General features: G+C 50.2%; 1 protein-coding gene and 1 long non-coding RNA gene across 10 annotated transcripts in view; one reads left to right on the forward strand and one right to left on the reverse strand.

Annotated features, from left to right (window-relative positions):
• The window catches only part of LOC110259485 (uncharacterized), a 183,750-nt gene that overhangs the window by 15,668 nt on the left and 147,600 nt on the right, over positions 1-20,482 (forward strand). For all 9 annotated transcript variants that reach the window (XM_085014609.1, XM_085014614.1, XM_085014615.1 and 6 more), the window contains exon 2: positions 16,744-16,930. In XM_085014609.1, coding sequence (XP_084870735.1) covers positions 16,744-16,930 — 187 coding nt within the window. The remainder of the gene's footprint in view (positions 1-16,743; positions 16,931-20,482) is intronic.
• On the reverse strand, positions 2,407-6,781 carry LOC146405757 (uncharacterized). Its single transcript, XR_014836648.1, has 2 exons — positions 6,641-6,781; positions 2,407-5,836 (listed from the first exon to the last, which is right to left on the reverse strand). It is a non-coding gene; the product is annotated as an uncharacterized LOC146405757 (long non-coding RNA).

Genomic DNA, 20,482 nt, shown 5'->3' on the forward strand with positions numbered 1-20,482 from the left:
TTATTAACTTTTTATTTGGACCTTTTCTCTCTTGGGTACCTTGTAATTTAATTTTTATTTCTGAGATAATTTTGACTTTTCTTTTTTTTCTTGAATTTGACCATTTTTTCACTTTTTTATTTTTGATTTTTAGGGCCTCTTATATTCTTAGTTTTTATATGTAAAAATAAAATCTAATAGACTCTAATTTTTTTAGTCTTCAAATGCTTGTTTGATAATATTTAATTCAGCTTGAAATGTTACTTTAGAGTTTTTTTTTTTTTATGCTTCCTGGTTGATTTGTTGGTGGGGGCAGGGGGCGAATTTTCTTTAGCCAAAATGTTTTGATTCATATTTTTTCTTTTCTTCTTATAGTGGCTGCATGACATTAGTCTGATGGTTTTTCCTCCCACTCCTAGGCATTTTTGAGGAGAGAGTTTCTATTTCAAGAGTGCCCTCTTCTGTCAGTACAGTGAAATGCAGTTTGTTGAATGAAAAGTGCTAGGAGTGGGTAGGAGAGGTTAATATATTTTGTTTCTTGCTCTTGCTCTTTTTTTTCCCTGCAAGATTCTTAGTTCCCCTCCTACTTTTTTTTTTTTTTACTGTCACATTTCTAAGAGGCAACACCTCCTCTTTATTTTTCCTTCTTCTTCTAGAAGCCATAATTCTTATCTTGACACTTCTGACTGTACTCACTTTCAAGTACCTTCACTGCAGCCAGTATTGTGAATTACTAAGTTTCAGACTTATGTTCATTATTTTGCACTTAGTGGGGTTTTTTCCAAGCTTTATTGAGGTATACTGGATTTCAGTGTTGGGCTTTTCCTTTTTGAGATGATTCTGTCTATGCTTTATCTGTGTCCTCTACTCCCCTCCTTTTTCCCAAGGAATTTTTAAAGAATCCCCTTTTTACCTCTCTTTACCCACAAACTTTCAGCTGTGATTAGTGCTTTTTTTGGAATTCGATGCTTATTTTTCTACTCAGCTGTAATTTGAAGTTCATAGTATTATCTGACTCCTCATAATGCTGAAGGCATGGCTCATGTGTAGATTTGTTGCTGCTGTTGTTTTGCCTTGTCAGTGCTGGCTTTTTGTTTGTGTGTTTCTTGTTTTATGGTTTTGTTTTTACATGTGAAGAGCATTTTGGATTTAGGAGACCACCATTACCTTCCAGACTTATAGTTGAATAAACAGTGAAAATATTGATTTTAAAGAAATTTTTGTCATTTCTACAAATGCTTTTAAGATTACTTGGATTGACATATTTGATGATGATAAGACCACTAACTGTGTTAACCATGTTCTAATTTGTTATTTTCAGTGGGAGAAATGCCCCATGATAGAAGTTTTTGGAAATCTTTTCCTATAGCATAGAAGAGAGGGGGACCCTATAGAAAGACATAAAGCTGTTGCTTTTCATAAAAACATTTATACCATGGAAACCATTTCAATTTTAATGCTGGCATTTTTCTTTTACTATTTCTTATGGTTCAAGGACTCCTGCTCCCATCTTCTTTGCCTGTCATTGGCATTGTTATCGTCATTGTTAAGTATCCAGTAATTTTTTTAAGCATCAAAATCAATACTCTAACCTTTAAATTTTTCTCCTGATGGAGACGAGTTCAGTCTAAGATTAAGTTTTTACAGGTAAGAAGAGCCTTGGTTCTGACGAGTGGCTGCTAAAAAGGGAATTGCAAAAATTAGGAGAGCATCTTTCTTTGCTTTTTTAAATTTAATTTTTATTTTATGTTGGAGTATAGTTGATTTACAATGTTGTGTTAGGTTCAGGTGTACAGCAAAGTGATTCAGTTACATGTATACCTATATCCATTTTTTTAAAATTCTTTTCCCAAATAGGTTATTACAGAATATTAAGTAGAGTTCCCTGTGCTATACAGTAGGTCCTTGTTTATTATCTTTTTAAAATATGTAGTATTATGTACATGTTAATCCCAACTTGAAATTTATCCCTTCTCCTACTTTCCCCTTGGGTAACTATAAGTTTATTTTCAAAGTGTATCAATCAGTTTTTTTGTGTGTTTGTTTTCTTGTTAAGTTCACTTGTATCATTCTTTTTTTCTGGATTCCACATATAAGTGATATCATATGATATTTGTCTTTCCTTGTCTGACTTCACTTAGTATGATTATCTCTAGGTTCATCCATGTTGGTACAAATGGCATTATTTCATTCTTTTTTATGGCTGAGTAATATTCCATTATATATGGATAAATATAAATAACATCTTCTTTATCCTTTCCTCTGTCAGTGGACATTTAGGTTGCTTCCATGTTTTGGCTATTGTAAATAGTGCTTCAATGAACATCGGGATGCATGTGTCTTTTCAAATTATAAATTGCAGCAATAGCTTTTTGGATCTACCTCCTAGGGTAATGAAAATAAAAACAAACAAACGAGACCTAATTAAACTTAAAAGCTTTTGCACAGCAAAATAAACCATTGATAAAACAAAAAGACAACCTACAGAATGGGAGAGGATATTTGCAAATGAAGCAACCGACAAGGTGTTAATCTCTAAAATATACAAACAGCTCATGTATGTAGCTCTCTCCAAAAAAAAAAAAAAAATCTCTAAAATATACAAACAGCTCATGTATGTAGCTCTCTCAAAAAAAAAAAAAAAATCAAAAGACAGGCAGAAGATCTAAATAGACATTTCTCCAAAGAAGACATGCAGGTGTCCAACAGGCCCATGAAAAGATGCTCATCAGTGCTAATTATTAGAGAAATGCAAATGAAAACTATGACGGGTAACCTCACACCAGTCAGAATGGCCATCATCAAAAAGTCTGCAGATAACAAATGCTAGAGAGGATATGGAGAAAAGGGAACCCTCCTGCACTGTTGGTGGGAATGTAAATTGGTACAACCACAATGGAGAACTGTATGAGGTTTCCTCAAAAAATAGAACTACCATATGACCCAGCAATCCCAGTCCTGGGCATCTATCCAGAGATTGTCTTTTTCATGAGGCAACCACACATCTTTCACTTCCTGGAGCTGCTCTTTTGGTGTCTCCATTAGTGGTGTCCTAGAGATTTCCTTGCTCAGTTTCCAATAGGTGGGTTTTTTTTTTTCTCCTAAAATAATCTTTGTAAAACCTAAGAGCAGTTCAAGGAAAGTATTTCTTGAACAAGACACAAAACTTCTAACCATACGAGAAAATAAGTTGATAAATTAGACGATATTAAATGTACAAACTTCTCTGCATCAACAGACACCATTAGGAAAGTGAAAAGGCTGTCTATAGAATGGAAGAAGCCTTTGGCAAAACATACATCTGACAAGGGACTTGTATCCAGAATATATAAATAACTTCTACAAATTGATCAGAAGAAGAGGACAGCTCACTAGGAAAATGTACAGAAGACCTGAAAAGATACCTCATAAAAAAGGATAGCCAACTGGCCCCAAAATATGAGTGTTCAGCTTCATCAGTTATCAGGGAAACACATACTAAAACCATAGTGAGATAGATTACATTGACCAGAACGACCGAGGTGGAACAAACAAACAAATCCAGAAAATAACCAAATCCAGAAAATAACCAGGTGTTGGCAAGGATACTGAATACCAGCAATCATAAACACGTTGGGTACCTGTGGTCTGTGTCTACCAGGGTTAAACATGTGCCTTTCTATGACCCAGCCTCTCCATTCCAGGTAGGTACCCAACCGAAAGACATGCACACGGACAGCAAAAGGCTTGTTTTCGAATGTCCATGACAACACCGTTTGCAACCACTCCAAACTGGAACCCACCCACATTCCTATCAAGCCTGGAATGGATAGGAGTTCCCTGATTGGCCAGTGAGGTAAAGATCTGGCATTGTCACTGCTGTGACTCAGGTTGCCGCTGTGGTGTGGTTCTGGTCCCAGAACTTGCGCATGCCACAGGTGTGACCAGAAAAAAGAAAAGAAAAGAAAAGAAAAAGAGTAGAATGGATAAATGAATTACCATAGAAATTCACACAGCGGACTGCTATATATTGCAATGAAAAGGAACAAGCCAGTACTGTATGCAACAATACGGGATGAAGCTTGCACACATGATGTTGCATTTCAATAAAAAGTTAAAACAGGAACAACCCCCCCAAAGTAGACCAAATAGTCTAAAAATGGATGCTTAGAGGAAAGGTATTCCTGTGGTTTTATATTAATAATGAGATCCTCCACATTCAGGAAAGGTCAGCAAAGACACCCAGTGCTAGTTGGGCCCCCAGCCTGCTGAAGGGGCCAGTGTGGCCACTGGCCAGCCTCTGAGTCATGGTTGTAGGACAAATGGCAGGGGAAGAGCCTTGACGGGGTCGCAAATGAAAAACAAAGTCTTCTCGCTCACAGAAGTTACAGCTTTGAGAATTCCTTTGTTTTTAATCAGTTTTTAGCTACTCAGACCATATAGAAATATAGTTTCTTTGTAAATTTAAAACATTGCAGGTGATGTCTTGGATTTGCTTTAAAACAGTCTGGGGTGGGGGAGTAGCTGGGGGGCCACAGTTGAAATAAGATGGGTCATGAGCTGATGGTTGTTGAGGCTACACAGTGGCTACCTGGAACCTTGTTACGGTGTTCCATTTTTGCATATGCTGAAAAGGCTTATTGTAAAAAGCAAATAAGTGACAAGTGTCATTCACAATCTCTAGGAAGGCTAAAGTCACTAAAGATCTCTAAGCTTTGGCTGCTGGGGTTTGCCTCTCTCTTCCCCCACGCCCCATGCTAATTAATCAGTGTTATCCACTTGGGTTTTGTCCTAGGAGGAAGCAGATGGCACCATCCAAATAGGATAATGTGAGGTGGTTTCAGTAGAGGAACAGTATGTCATGTTGCGTGAACGAAGCCATAAAGCATCATGTCGCACCCCAGGGTTTGCTATAGCAGGAGGCTTTTGTCACTTTGAGGTGCAAAGAATGGAGCCTGGGAGAAGAGAGAGGGGCACCTTGAAAGGAGCTGGGACCTTTAGTAGAGGGCTGTGGTCAGTTTCTGGAGACCCCAGAGATGGGAACCAGAGAACAAAGACACCAGTCTCAGTCCCTGCCGTTCCTATGACCTCCTGCTGGTGTACACCACTGGCTGGAAGGCGAGGCCACCCACGGATGCCATGCATTCAGGTCAGCCTCCCAGGGCACTGGCTGGGCTGGAGAAAGGTGGAGAGCGGACCTGCAGGGGCCTGGAACGTACCTTAGAGAGTGCGGGTCTTGCCAGATGTCTTTCTGTGCATTTGCACCTATGTTTATGAATCCAGTGGTTTTATTTTCATTGCTTTCTTAACATCCATGGGCTCGTGTTGCATGTCTCATGCAGCAACTTGTGGTTTTCATTCATTGGTGTCCTGGTGTTCTTTCCATGCCAATACTTCGAGATCAACCTCATTCTTCCTTCCTTTCCTTTCCTTTCCTTTCCTCTTCCTTCCTTCCTTCCTTCCTTCCTTCCGTTCTTCCTTCCGTCCTTCTTTCTGCTTTTTAGGGCCATACTCACGGTGTATAGAAGTTTCTAGGCTAGGAGTTGAATTGGAGCTGCAGCGGCTGGCCATAGCCATGTGGGATCCAAGCTGCATCTGTGACCTACACCACAGCTCAAGGCAAAGCTGGATCCTTCACCCACCACGTGATGCCAGGGATTGGCCCCGAGTCTTCATGGATACTTGTTGGTTTCGTTTGTTGCTATGCCACGACAGGATGGCTGTGCTCCCAACCTCAGTCTTCCTTGGTGGCTGATGGTATTCCACAGTATGGGCGTAGCATGGTTTTTCTTGCTCTTCCCTCTTGACACAAACTTAGGGTACTTCCTTCTTGAGAACTTGTCCAACCCTGGAAACTCTATTGCCATCTTGGGAACACCTGGGAAGTAACCAAATATAATAAGTGTGAAGTCTCATGACTGGCTGAAGGTTTTTGTGGTGGTGGTGTGTGTGTGTGTATGTGTGTTGTAGTATATACTTTAACTGTCCAAACAGTCCTGATTTTGGGCAGCTGGACCTGCTGGGGGCAAAAGTCACGTAAGGAAAGTCGTAAGGACTGGATCAGGCTTTGGAAGATGGGTTTGAGTTCCAGGTTTGCCCCTGTCTGGCTGTGTGACCTTGGGCAAGTCGCTTGCCCTCTCTGAGCCTCAGGTTTCCCTCTGTAAACTGTAGCTAATTCTTACACCTGCTCCACGATCCCTCATCATAGTTGTTCAGAGGCCACGGGTGGGAAAGAACTTGAGCTGGAAGCCGGCGACTGTTCCTTGTTGGGGATGGTTCCTCTCCTCCAAGCTCCTCCCTCCAGTCGGGATGATGGAGGTGTTGCTAAAATAGGGTGCTGTTTCCCTGCACCCATCCCTCCTTTGTCCTCACCCACGGACTTGGCTTCCTTGAGTGACGGGCCTCACCCCAGACCAAGGGCTGCCTGATGTTTTGTGTCTTGGTTGGTCTTTCCCATGGTGCTCATTTACTGTGGGATTTTGATTCCTTTTTCCTGGAAGACCGAGGGTCTCTTGGGAGTGGCATTTTCTCTCCATGGCTGGAGGACCAGGAGCGGGTCCTTCCCTTGTCTCTGACTCCAGATCAGAGAGGCAGCGTGTGCCAGGGTCCCCACCCCACAAGGGCAGGACGACAAGAATGGGTCTGTGTCCCTGACTTCTACCAAAGCCTCAGAAGTCCTCACCTTCTCCAAAAAGCTTCTCTCCCGATAGACCGCCGCTGATGTCCCTTGGGTGTTCCCTGTCTGCCAGGCGCCGGGCCCAGTGCTGTCTGCAACTGCTCCCTGTTGTCACGGCTCCTACCTCCGGGTTACAGACGAGGAAACAGGCTCAGAGAGTTGAAGTCACTTGTCGCAGGTCCTGCAGTGAGGAACAGGCAGGCTAGAAGCCACACCCCAGTCCCGTCTCTCTGACAGCAAAGGCCACGTCCTGGCCTCTGGGCCTTATCCCCTTCCGGCTCACCCTGCCAGCCCCGAGGCCCCTCTGACCGGGTTTCTTCGGGTTTCGGTGTGATTTGGCCCACGGTATGTGCTGTCTCGGTGTGCCTTGTGTCCTGAAAAACAGTCTATGTGTTTGCTGCTCTCTTCTTCCTTCCTGGGGTGACGGGGACAAGAGTTACGTATCCAGTTGGAGCTCAGCAAAGGCCAATGTCTTGTGAAAGTCCCCCGGGGGGTGCTGTTGGCAGGCCTGGCCCGCCCGAGCCCAAAGGCAGCATTGGCCCTTTATGGAAGTTACCGGGAAGATGAATAAGGCTTGAAAGGCGAGCCCCTGGCAGGGCTGCCTCAGACCTCACAGAATGGCTCGCCCTGGCCTTTGAAGCGCTGAGAGCTATTTACATGCAGCTAATGGACCTCGCTGGCTGTGAGCAGTCAGAGCCGCTGTGTAAATACTGCAGCCCAGGGCCCCGGAGTGCGTGAGGACGGGAAGGCGAAGAGACCCCTCCCCGGGCCGGGATGTGTGGGCATGAGGCCCTGCCAGGGAGCCGTGGCCCCGGTTTGGTGGGAAGCAGCGGGCCTGCGCGAGATAGCAGAGTGGGCTTTGGTTGGCAGTGCGGTAGGCAGACGTCTCGCCCGGCACGAGGTTCTTGGCATAAATAAATGGTGACCAGCTGTTAGTCTTCCAATCAGCGTGAACATCCATCAGGGCTTGTTTCAAATAGGAGTCCCGGGAGGAGAAGCTCAGACGCCCATGAAAGGCAAACGTTAGGGTGCTAGTCAGTCCGATCTGGCACACACCTGCCTCGAGAAACTCATGCCCTGCCAGCCCTGGCTGGGATCTGTCCTGAGAGCTGGGCGCAGGGCTTGTGTGCTCGCCAGGTGCCCCCCACCCCATCCAGCTGAGGTTTTTCCATCAGGGGTCACGTGACGAGACTAGGCTCCTGTCGGGGACCTATGTGGTAGAGCTGATGGCTGCTTCTCTCTTCTGGGTCTCCTTCTCCACCTCCTGCCACTGGCCTTGACTCACCACAGACCTTGAGAACACATAGCTGGGACGGGAAAGGTCTCCTCCGGTTGGGCCCAGCCCCCAGCCTGCACGTGGTGGTCGCGGCCCTGTGGCTCTGTGAGGGACCTTGGTTTAGGGGTAGCTGGGAACAGTGCGGAATGTCACCATCCGTCTATGGCAAGCTCCCCAGGGCCACTTTCTGTTCGCCTGCAGCAGGTTCGACATCCATGCCAGCCAGGCTCTGTGGGGGTGGCAGGGGACCTGGCCTGCCTACCCCACGCCCAGTACTTCATCCAAGGACGCCTTCTCTCCTCATTCATTTTAGATTGTTGGCACTGCTTCTTTGTCTTTCTCTCTGGGAACTCAGCCATTCACCACCCATCCCCAAAAGAGAGATTTTGTATCTACAGAGTGCCTGGCACTGGGAATACAGGCATGGGCAGGACGGAGGTGGCCCTGACTTACTGGAACCACCGTTTCATTGGAAAGGGAGCACAGGTGAACAGAACACAGGTAAAGAGACGAAAGGAAGAGTTCCCACTGTGGCGCAACGGAAACACATCTGGCTAGTGTCCATGAGAAGGCAGGTTCCATCCCTGGCCTCACTCCGTGGGTTATGAAGCCAGCATTGCCACAAGCTGCAGCATAGGTCACAGATGCAGCTCATGTCCCGTGTGGCTGTAGCTGTGGTGTAGGCTGGTGGCTACAGCTCTGATTTGACCCCTAGCCCAGGAACTTCCATATGCCTCGGGTGTGGCCCTAAAAAGAAAAAAAAAAGGAAAGAGAGACAAAAAGATAACCGCACATTGCAAAGAGTGCTTTTAAAGACACAGAGGGGAGGCAGAGCGGACAGGAGAGACCTAGGCTAGATAGAGTGGTTTTTCCGAGGAGGTGACCCTTAAGCTGAGGCCTCAAGGCTGAGAAGGAGCCTGCCATGTGAGGGGTAAGTGTAGGAGCATTTCTGAAGAGAGCTTAGCATGTGCAAAGGCCCTGAGGTCAGGGGGAGCTGGGTTTCCCTTGCACGGTTAAAAGACCCCAGGGTGTCTGGAGTGTGGAGAGTGAAGCACAGCTCAGAGTGGCATCTCAGGCCCCATGACAGTCCCAAGGACAGAAGCGCTTAGCAGGCTGTGCTGAGGAAGGTAGGGAAGTTTGTGTGTTGTGGAGAGGGGATGCGGGTGCGGAGAATCCTGCTGTAGGTGCATTTGGCACATGTGTTACGTTTATCGGGAGCCTGGTGCTTGCCAGGAATTGTGCCGAGAGCACTGGGATGGCTGCAAATGAAATTTAGTCTGTGACCATCTCCTAGAAGCAAAGAGGACCCATGGGGTCTTTTATCTGGGGTGAGATGGGAACCAGGGCAGCTTCAGGGAGTTCTCTGCGAAACAGTTTCCCAGAAACCAGCCCTCCACTGTCTGGGGCTCGGGCTGGTTTTGGGCTCTTGCTGCTCCTGTGGCCACTGCCCCACCCTCAGCCCCCACCATAGGTGCATGGGGCACCCAGACTTGGTGGAGCTTGAACCCAGGGGGCCGCCTCCTCGGGAGGAGGAGGTCTGTAGTCCCAGTTGTGTGTGGGAGAGAGGAACTGGCACGTGATGTCCACCCTCTATGCAGCCGGAGAAACGGAGTCCTGGGGAGAAAGCCGCAAAGGTGCTTGATTAGCTGAGAATTACACTGTGCATCTCATGTTTGAAAAGTGCCTAAAGAAATAGATAGATGCCTTGATTTGTACAGCTCAAGGATCCACCTCGTGCTGTGCAGATGGCCCGGTGTTCCTGAGCGCATCCAGCAGCTGCATCCTGGAGAGCCCTGGGCTTGTGTATCCTGTGTCCTTTATTCCTGAGGGTACGTGGAGTCACCTCTGTCCAGAGGCGCTGCATCCTCATCCTTCAGGAGCCATCCTTTCTAGTCTTAGCCTCTTTGCTGTCCTTGCAGGAAGAAGGAAAAACGTCATGTGAAATGTCTGCAGCTGCTGCCCACGTGAGCCTCTGCTCACCCCCACGGGCAGCACCACCAGTCCTCCTTTGCTTTAGAGTGTGGGCTTTAAAGGGGAGACACTAATGGGAAGGTTGCGCCCTCCTGAATCATGTTGCCAGGGTTCTAGCTGTTTGACTTTGGAGAAGTGACTTAACTTCCCTGAGCCGTGGGTCCAGGAGAGGAGAGGGACGAGCTTCAGATGGTGGTGGCTGCGGGGGCGGCTGCAGCCTGCTTGCCAGAGGCTTGTCCTTAAGTGCCTTCCATGCATAGCTCAGTGATTCTCTGCCTTGAGTACAGCACTGTTGCCAGAGGGTTGGTGTGGGCAGGTGTCTGGGCACCTCTCCCCGCCCCCTGCCCCAGAGGATTCCAGCCAGCAGGGCAAAGGTGGGCCTGAGAACCTGCAGGTCTGCCCAGTCCCCAGGACCACATTTGAGAATTACTGCGTGAGCTCATTGAATTGAGTCGTTATGACAACCTCCTGAACTTGGTATTATCACACCTGGGACTTTGCTGATGAGGAAATTCAGGATTAGGGGATGAAGTAACTTGCCCAGGGTTGCACAGCCACGAGGGGGTGAAGCTGGGATTCCCATCCAGGTCCAGGCTAAGCAGAGCCCTTGCCTTTTAGCCTCTGCGGGGAGGGAGGGAGCGGGGTGCCTGCCTGGCAGGGCTGCGGCTCCGTCAACGCTGGCTGCAGTCCCTGTACCTCTTAAGGCCCAAACGGGCCTTTATCCAAGACGATAGTTGACACCAAATGGTTTTCATTATTGTTTTGTGATACAGCAGAACCAAATTATACTCTGAAAACTTGGAGGAGAAAATCCAGACTTGAAAGGATGAGTAGCTGGAGAGGTGCTGATTCATCAGACAGTCACGGGCCTCCAGGGATGGGGGACTCACTGGGTGTCTTGCACCATCCGCAGCAAGGGGTTCCTAGCCACCAGGGAGGGCTTCTGGGGGGTGAGGTCATTCCCTCCCCTGACCCTTGGACAGGGAGAAGGGCTTTGCTTTTCAGTGGCAGGAGGTCGGCCTGATGGAGTCAGCCCGGGCCAGGGGAACGAAGTCATGCTTCTGTCTTTCTGCACCTCGGGTAGAGGATCTGGTCCCCAGACGACACATTGTCTGCACCGTGAGCCCCTCCAGCCTGTGTGGACACCATGGGCGCAATCGTGGAAGACTGAGTCCAGGGCATCCGTAGGAGCCTTAGAGCTGAACCTTATCTGAGGGGAAGGGTCCTGGCAGGAGCAAAGGTGCAGAGGGCAGGAATGCAAACAGCACCCTTGAGGCACAGCCTTTGGCTCTTCGAGCAAATCCAGTCCTCACTCCCCAGCGACGTTTCCCCTATGGCCAGGCACCGTCCACTCTGGTCAGACCGTGGGCAGCCTGGAATACCCAGCTGAGGCATTTGGGTTGTTGCCTGTTGAGACAAGGGAGCCAGGGGCTATAGGTGTTCTAGAAGGAGGAAGACCCCACGGCCCCGTCTCAGCCTGAGCTCCAGCTGCCGTGAGTGAGGGTGTATTGCCTTTCTCTGAATTCTCAGCCCAAACACTTCTGCAGACTTTGCATGTGAATTCTCAGGAAGCTGAATTAACATGGAGACGTAAGCAGGCAGCCCCTTCTATGCCCCCCCCCCTTTATTTTTGCTGGCACGAAGGAGTGAATTTGGGGAGCGCCATTGTCCATGTTCCAGCCCCCCCGCCCCCAGCCTGGAGCAGGCCCTGCTTCAGCTGGTACCTTCATCTCAGTGAGCTCAACCCTAAACTCTCTGGGTCTTAGCTGGATTAAGGGCCTAGATTGTTGCTGAGGAGGAAGGAGGTACCTCTGTAATTGCTGTTTAAATCTACCTAACAATAGCCACATGTGGAGCCAGATTTGAGGGTTATTAAACATGAGCACCATTCTTCCCCCAAATATGCCTTTGTTTGCATAGCTGGGCAGCATGGGGAGAAGGGGAGAGAAAAAGCTGCAGAGTCCAAAGGGGGCTTCAGGGGCTCCATTTCTGAAAGAGAGTGGCCCTTGGTTCAGCTGAGAAGCCTGGTCAGCCCGGCTGGGCAAGCCTGTTTCTGGGGCAGTGGAACCTGTCGCCCACAGAGCTGCTCTGACTGCATGCTCTGAAGTCCCAGCAGAGGCAGCCGCTTTGGCAAATCTTGGGGGGGGGAGCTTTACCCTGGGCCCTGCCCCTGTCTTGGAGGGCCTTGCCCCCCCGCCCCGCAGCAACTGCCTGCCATGCCTAGGTGATGCAGAGGGTGCTGTGGAGGGAGTCCTGCCAGCTGGCCCGCCTGCAGTCACTTGGGGACAGCTCTTCCGTGTGTCCCTTGCCCGCAGTGTGGCGTGGTGGGCAGGGACAGTGTGTTTCAAAGGTGTCCCCTGCCTTTGGCTGTCAGCTTGTTCCGCCTTGGGGCGGAGGGAAGCTGGGTGGCTCAGTTTCCCTGCTCTGTATCATCAGGCCAGTGGACAGGCTTTGAGTCACACGGCCTCATTCTGATCAGCCAGTGTTTTGGGGACACATGCTGTGCATGTGTGTGTATCTTTGCACCAGGGCATTGGGTCAGGGAAAGGCCAAGAGTGAGCGTGGAGCTGCCTCTCGGGGAGGTGCGGTCCGCAGAAGGGTGCAGCTAAGTTCCTGTGTGACCCTTTGGGTTGGGTCCTGAACTGCTGCCTGAGGCTCTGGGGGCTCCCGAAGCAAAGGTCCAGCAGGGCTTGGTGGCTCTTGGGCTCCGGAGGCAGGACAGCTGGGGGTGGCCAAGCCAGAGGCTGGTGACTCTTGGTGCTCCAGGAGTGCCACTGCTCTGGGTGAGCCCCAGGTGCCAGGGCACACCCACTCCCTGTTGGAGAATTCCTCTCCTGTCACTCATCAGGTGGTGGCTTGTCAACCAGGTAGAACAGAATTAAACAGATCCTTTTGATTTTGGCTTTAAATTTTAGGTTTAAGCAACTTTGTCAGTTACATTATTAAGGTTGAATTACTTAAAGCATCATGAAGACGAAGGACAAATAGGAAAATGCATTCGTAGTATATGACAAATGAAAGACATAGAAATTCTTGGACATCGGTAGACATTTCTTGTTTATGAGGATGGGGAAGCAGGAACCCTTGTATAATGCTGGCCGTTGTGCACGTGGCCAGAGTGTGCTGAAGGGCCCTTTAGCAAAACATAGCAAATACAAGAGTTCCCTTGTGTGCGGCTGGTTAAGAATCCGTCATTGTCACTGCAGGGGCTTGGGTTGCCGCTTGGCGTGGTTCAATCCGTGGCCCAGGAATTTCCATGTGCTTCAGGAAAATCACCCCAAAAGTGTCAAATATCTTTAAAATGCGCATGAAGTTTTATCTTTTGTCTCTTTTTACAAGGTTATGTTTCTTACAGATTTTTCTCTCATTTTTTTTCTTCTTATGAATGGTGAATTTTCCTCCTGTGGGTACAGTTGTATATTTGTTATACCTTTTATTTCATTTTATTTTATTTTTTTGCAAGAAACAAATTTATTAGGATGGGATGCTTGTATGACATGCAAGTGGACCGGCAAGGAAGCCCTCTATACCTTTTATTTTATGTATAATTTATAGCACGTTTTGTATTAAAATGCTGTCATGGGTCATTTATACTCTGTCCATAGCCCATGTTAGTGAATGTTTCTGAGAGCACTTTAATTCCAGACTCTTCTCAAATAAGAGTGAGGATGGGGCTGCGGAGAAGAAAAAGTACAGGCTTTGGTGTTTGTCGAGGGTTCCAACCCCAGCAGTGCACCTTCCTCCCGGTGTGGTTTCGGGGGGTCACCTCCCTTCTCAGAACCTCGGCGTCTGCATCTTTCACCTGGGCTACTGCTACTGCTGTGAGGATCAAATGAAGGAATGAGGCTAAACCACAGGGCACCAAATCTGACGGGGAGGCTGCTTGGTGGACGGAGTGAAGGTGACCACGTGGACCGGGTTCCTGTGACTAAGGCTTCATCACTTGGGCCAGGGAGCTGTGGCGGGCTCATCAGGTCCAGCCCCCTGCTTCTTGGCAGGACTGCATTCCAGGCTTCCCCCAGGAGCCTGCCCTCCACCCCGATTGCAGAGACCTCGGGGGAGGGAGAGCCCAGACTCTTGCTTACTAATGCATTCCAGCGTCACACCCTCGGAGCCGGGAAGTCCTCCTGATTATCTGCACCTAATCCCCAAAGGCCAGATTGGAAGCTTTTTTTTTTTTTTTTTTTCTCCCCTTGCTGTTTCCTTCGGGGAAAAAAGACTGAAATTTTGTTCAGGCAAGAAGGTGTGTGACTTCCGCAGCAAGCAGCTCTGTCTTGCCAACTCCCTATGAAATCACCTCGTAAGGGAATTCCGCGGGAGGAAATGAGAGGGGCTGTGAAGAGTGAGGTGTGAGATCCTGGGACTTGTCCCTGAATAGCCCTTGGACAGGAGCCACGTTGCTGTCTTTGCCCATGTCCGCCCCTGGGACTCGTAGACCTCACTCCATGCCCCGCATCACCGCACGGCTGTCTCAAAGGGGTATGAGACTCATCCGGAGCCCTCCACCCCAGCCCGCCACCTCCTCCAGGGTCTCCCATCTCTGGGAATCGTCTGTCTGTCCACTCACACAGCTGGATGCCTAGGAGGCACCCCTGTCACACCCTCTTTCTAGCCCTCGGGGGGGATTCAGCCCCACGTCTTGGGGTTATATACTCTTCCTTTCAAATTCTCCACTTCCGTCCATCCTCACTGCGGCCACCTGAGTCCCTTTGCCTTTGCCTCCCTGCTGGACACCTGCGGCAGCATCCTAGCTGCCCCCGCCCTCTTAGCTGGCCCTCCTGAGTCCTCCTTTCACTCAGCACTCAGAGCCATCTCTGCAAAACCAGACTGACCTTTGCACGCACCTCCTTGAGCCCTCCAATGGTATCCACTGTTCTTTGTGTAAAAACCAGACTCCTTTGGGTGCCCTGCAATCCCGGGTCTGTTGTCATACTGCCCCTTGGTCTCGTCTCCCCAGCCACGGTGGCCACCTCACCCAGCTTCTCAAACACACCATCTTCCCCCCTACCCCAGGGCCCTGACATATGCTCCTGCCTCTTCCTGGACCACTTTCTGCTTTAGCCATGTTTGCCTGGTTAACTCTCACTTATCCTTTAGATGTCAACCTCACAGTTACTTCCGGCAAAGCCTTCCCTGACCCTCAAGCCAGCTCCAGAGCTTTTATTAAGAGCTCTCTAGACCAGAGTTCCCTTTCTTTGGGGTCCCTCACTGCGTTGACAGTTAAGCATTCGGGGACATGGCTCTTTGGGATCTGTCTTGACTCCCACCACATTATAAGCTCTAGGAGAGCAGGATACCTGGCAGTTTCCTTCCCTGTCTCGCTCAGGACCTGGCATCATGCCTGGCACTCAGTAGCGACTCCATCCACCCCTGGGGGCTGAGTTTTGATCACAGAGGTTCCACAAGGACCAGAGCCTTCCCAGCCTGCCATTTGGAGATTGTCTCAGAGCCCAGGCCTCCTTCCTTGGCATCCTTTCTGTGGTTGTGCTTCCTTTACTGCCCAGCTCATCTGGGGGCAGGTTTGGTGTTTAGACCAATCAGGAGCCATTCATCTGATGCTTTATGCAGGGCTGTTGTCAGGTCCTGACCCATGAGGGGCTTTGTGCTTCTGAATGGCAGGTGTAGTCAGAGTCTTTGTGGATGGGATTAGACCCAAATGCTTGGAGAAGGGCTCTTGCTCTTGATAAGAACCCTGGGGGTCAAAAAACCCAATCCTTTGGCAAAGTAAATAATAACCAGCTAATTGGTCTCTTTTGTGACTTCAGTTTGCTGTATGTACTGAGAGCTTTGTTAGCTACCTCCTAGAGACATGAATGGTATTAGCTGGCCGAAAAGGCTTTGGGAGAGTAGGGTCTGGGGGCTCTGATGGTGAGCGTGTCTTCTCAGGCAACTGGCTCTCCCTCCAAGGCTCACTAGTGACATCAAGGGCTTTCAGTGGTGCCCACAAATCACCTGTCACTTTGTACAAACCCTTCAGGGAGTTGAAGGGTTAATGCTCTCTGGGCACGCCCCCCCACCCCCAAGTCTCCCATCTCAGATGTGTATCAACCTTTGGCGGCTCTACTGTCCCAGTATGGATGGGTGAAAACATCAGCTTGACAGGAAGGTGCCTAGCAGGTGGATTGACCTGGGTTTTATCCTGGTTTGTCACTGGCTCTCTGTAAGAGGGAGTGTCATCTCGCCTGTTTGACCTCAGTGTCCCCATGCCTGCTACATCACTCACAGGGCTTACCGGTGTGTGTGGCTCATTCGAAGGTAATGGGTTAGCGGTGCTTTGAAAAGTAACATTATTCAAGTCCAGGGAACTTTGAGGATTGAAATAGACTGGTTGGCAAAGTCTAATTTTCTAGTGGGAAGAATTTTTTTTTGGTCCTTTTAGGGCCGCACCCACTACATATGGAGGTTCCCAGGCTAGGGGTCACATCGGAGCTGTAGCTGCTGGCCTACATCACAGCCGCAGCAACGCCAGATCCAACGTCTGTGACCTACACCACAGCTCACGCAATGCGAGAGCCTTTAACCCACTGAGCCAGGCCAGGGATCAAACCTGTGTCCTCATGGATGCTAGTCAAGATTTGTTTCCACTGAGCCATGACAGGAACTCCTTGTTAAGAATTTTTAATTCTTGATCTTCTGTTCTAACATGTAACCTTCTTACATGGGCTTAGCTTCTTCCCTGGGCCTCAGTTTCCCCATCTGTGAAATGGGGTGGGCTGATTCTGGGTTAGAAGCAAAACCTGGTTTCCCATCTTGGACAGAGCTGTTCTGTCCAGAGATGCCCCAGGTGGAGGAGGGTGGGTGGGGAGGCTGTGCTGCATCAGAGGGGGAGAAGTAAATTCTCTCCCTCTCTGTCCTCCCACAGTCAAGGCAGACATCACTCAAGAGCACCGAGAACATGGTCCTTCTCAGCAGAGTGCTCTCGACAGCCAGCCAGTACTAATCTATCCAGGTTTGCCATGCTGGCGAAGCTGTTGCGTGGAAAACAAATCCTCGAGGTGCATCTGAGAGAATCAAGGCCCAAGAAGGTGGATTTGCCCAAGACGTGGCAGGTAAGTGCATCTGTGAACCTACAGCCAGCTTTGGGGAGGTGTTGGGGGTGCCTTCTCATGTTTGGAACATATTGAAGAAGCCCCATTCAGGGCCTAGATGGGCCTTTCGTGGACGTTTCGAAGGCATCACCTTTCTCTCCTGCTCATCTCCCAGGAGGCCCTTGACCTTGTCCTCTCTCAGAGGTGGCCGCGTTTGTGTTCCTTTGTCTGCCTGCCTCTGTTTTGGGGGGAACATGGCAGACTCCAACCAGGATTCTCCAGCCCCCATGGAAGGAAGCAGACCCGCGGCCGTGTTCTTCCCTGGGGCCTGGGACCGAGCACCCTACGAGGTGCCGTCCTCTGGAAGCAAAACCTGGTTTCCCATCTTGGACAGAGCTGTTCTGTCCAGAGATGCCCCAGGTGCAGGAGGGTGGGTGGGGAGGCTGTGCTGCATCATGGACCTTAGGTGGGGGGGCTCAGAAGCTCTCTCTCTCCCTCTCCTGTTGGTTCCCCCATGCAAGCTGGTGGCTGGGGATGGAAAGGACCTGCCAGTGAGGCCTGAGCCGAGTTTAGGGCTAGGGGGCCAAGTGAGCAGTGAGGTTTGTTCCTGGGCTCCGGAGGGCAGCAGGCCCCGCTGAGACCCCAGCTATGTGTCGTATGGCGGAGGGGGAGGTGGCTGGGCTTCGGGCAGAGGCCTGCTTGCTGGGGGACCGCCTCCCCATGGAGAGCAGAGCGGCTGGAGGTCGCTTGTGAGAGGCAGAGGTCCTCCCTGGTCTCCATCCCTCTCTCATCCCCTCCTCTAATTTTATTCTTGCCGTTTTGCTTATGACACGGATGCAGCGAAGGCATCATGTGACCGGGTTGGCCAGCCCCAAACATGACCGCCCAAGCCCAGACCCGGAGACCCTTCCCCCGCCGCGCAGGCCTGTCCCAAGGGCCCTGTGCCCCTGCTTGTGAATTCTGGGCATCTCAACACTGGCACGCTCCTCCGACCTGCTTACGCTGTTTAACAAATGCATTGGGGGACCAGCTCGGAGATGAGGATCGGAGGAGAGAAGGCATCGTCTTTTCTCCCTAACTGTCCCCAGGACGCCTTGAGCGGGCCTGGCGGATTCTCTCTCATCTAATCCGTGTCAGAAAAGGCGCGATAAAGCAATGCAGGCTTTAGAGCAAATCCCCTTCCTGCGCTCACGCCGCTTCGCGCGCTGCCCTCACCCTTTTCCCTCCCCTGCAGTGAAGCCGATGTTCCGTTTTGCTGCAAGGGTTTCCGTGGACCAGGATTTCATATTTCACTCTTCCATTTTTCATATTTAAATTTGCTTCCTTCACTGGTTTGACTTTCCACGGACCCTTGAAGAACCGGCCGTATTTTAAGGAGCGGTGGGGGCGGGGTGGGGGGGAAGCGATTTCATTATAGGAAATGAGAAAAATGGGGCAGCGTTTTAAAACTTTGAGTGACTCCAGCACAGTCTTCCAAGTCGGTGTTGAAGTCACTGTTTGGTTACAAGTCTTTAGGTCTAAATGGGGTCGATGACATGTGTTGAATTTGAGATGTCTGGAATATATTCCGAAAATAATGGAATCCAAATGTATGACCAAATTAGAGAACAATTTTATCTGCGACAAAGACGTCTGTAAAATAAGAGCAAACATTTCGACCAAGCAAAACTTTAAAAGACCCACCAAATCTTTGGTCATCTTGCCTCGACTTTTCCCAGTGGGTCTCCGCGGTTGAGAAAACTCTGTGTGAACCAGACGTTATGATGTAATTTTTTTTTATCCATTTTCCTGTCCTTTCTCTGGGCATCAGCCCTGGGAGACCACAACGTCCTGGAGGGGAGTGAGGACCCTTTGCTTCATTAGCAAAGCTTTGGTGTAAAGGGCTCTTGTCACAAACACTTGGGGGCTGCTCGTCAGCTGTTAAGTCATAGGCTGAACAGCTTGGGCGGGGGCCCTGGGACAAACTGAAGTGGGCAGAGGACTTGCTGTTGGGGCAGGGGCTGCCCCGCACATCAGGAGAGACAGAGTATTTTTTTTTTTTTTTTGGCTCTTTAGGGCCATTTCTGCAGCATACAGAGGTTCCCAGGCTAGGGGTCGAATCAGAGCTGCAGCTGCCAGCCTATACCACAGCCACAGCAACCCCAGGGCCTTAACCCCCGGAGCGAGGCTGGGGATCAAACCTGCATCCTCATGGACACCCATCAGGTTCATTTCTGCTGTGGCACAGCGGGAACTCTGACAAGGTGTATTTCTGATTCTCACACGCCTGGTGTGTGACCAGGGCAAGTCCCAGACCCTCTCTGGGCCTGGCCTTTTCCGTCTGTATGAAGAGCTCGGGGATTCTGGGGGGCCTGTCGGGCTGGCCTCTCTCCGGGAAGATTCTGCGGTGGGGAGGGTCCCCTGTGCTGTGATGTGCGCTGCACACTTCCTCCCATGCTCCCTAGACGCCCGGCGTCTAGGATGACGTGGAGACACTGCCCTTGGGGGTCTATTTATTGGCCCCGTCCATGCAAGTCCTCCAAGGGTGGTGTTCTGAGTCCCCTCCATGCATCCAGAGTGGGTCCAATGTCCAGCTCGCCTCCATCCGCCGTGAGATGTTCATCTCAACACGAGAAGTGAATTAGGCTCAGAGATTTGCGTAATGCCTCAGAACAGTTGGTTCGGGGACGGCGAGGCAATACTTCTGTCCTTCCTGGGTGTTTGCACCTTCCAAACATTTGCAGATGCTCAACCCCGGACTGTGTCCTATCCCTTCAGTGTCAGCTCAAGTCTTGCTTCTCCGTCGAGTTCCCCCACGGCCATACCTGGACCATGGTCCTTGGACTGTTGTCTGCATATTTACTGCGATGTTGAAGCTGGTCTACCAGACCCTCCAGAGACGGGGGACAATTTCCCCACTGCTCGCCCTTGACCACTGACCCCAGGCATTCCTGGGAATGGGGGTTATCTGCCTGTGCTGCCCAGGCTTAAGTGCCTGGCATAAAGGATGGGCTTGCTGACGCCTCCGAGCTGGTCGTGCCTCTGCAGAAACAAGCAGGTGGAGGTGTTGGCCACTGTGGACAGATGATGGGTGGGTGGATGATGCCAAGGCCTGCCCCAGACTCTCAGGTCTGTGCATCTCCTCTGTTGGCTGGCTGCTTGCTCGTGTCCCGTCTGCTCCATTCTCAGGACTTTGTTTTGTGGTTGGCGCCCCCGCTAGGTGGGAGGCGTCATTAGCTGTGCTCGGGGCAGAGGTGGAGGATGTTATTTCAGGTACTCACATTCCAGAGGCTCCATTGTCAAGGGATATAGACTCTGGTACCTCAAAGACAGTGGACCGAGGGAGTTCCCTAGCGGTCTAGTGGTTGGGACTTGGCGCTTTCACCACTGCAGCCTGGGTTTGACCACTGGTTGGGAAACTAGGATCCCACATCAAGCTGCTGCACACTGTGGCCAAAAAAAAAAAAAAAGACAGGGCACTGAAGTCGGCAAGATGGGCAGCAGAGGGTCAGGGGACAGAGTGGCACCTCCAGGAGCAGGTCATTGGCACAGAGCTGTGACTCTGCAGGGATCTGGAGTGAGGGTTTTATTTAG

Source organism: Sus scrofa, chromosome 2 (assembly GCF_054392235.1).
Source record: "Sus scrofa isolate SSC_HxYL_T2T_F1_AM1 chromosome 2, Sscrofa_HxYL_maternal_Yorkshire_Landrace_v2.0, whole genome shotgun sequence".
Lineage (NCBI taxonomy): Eukaryota > Metazoa > Chordata > Mammalia > Artiodactyla > Suidae > Sus > Sus scrofa.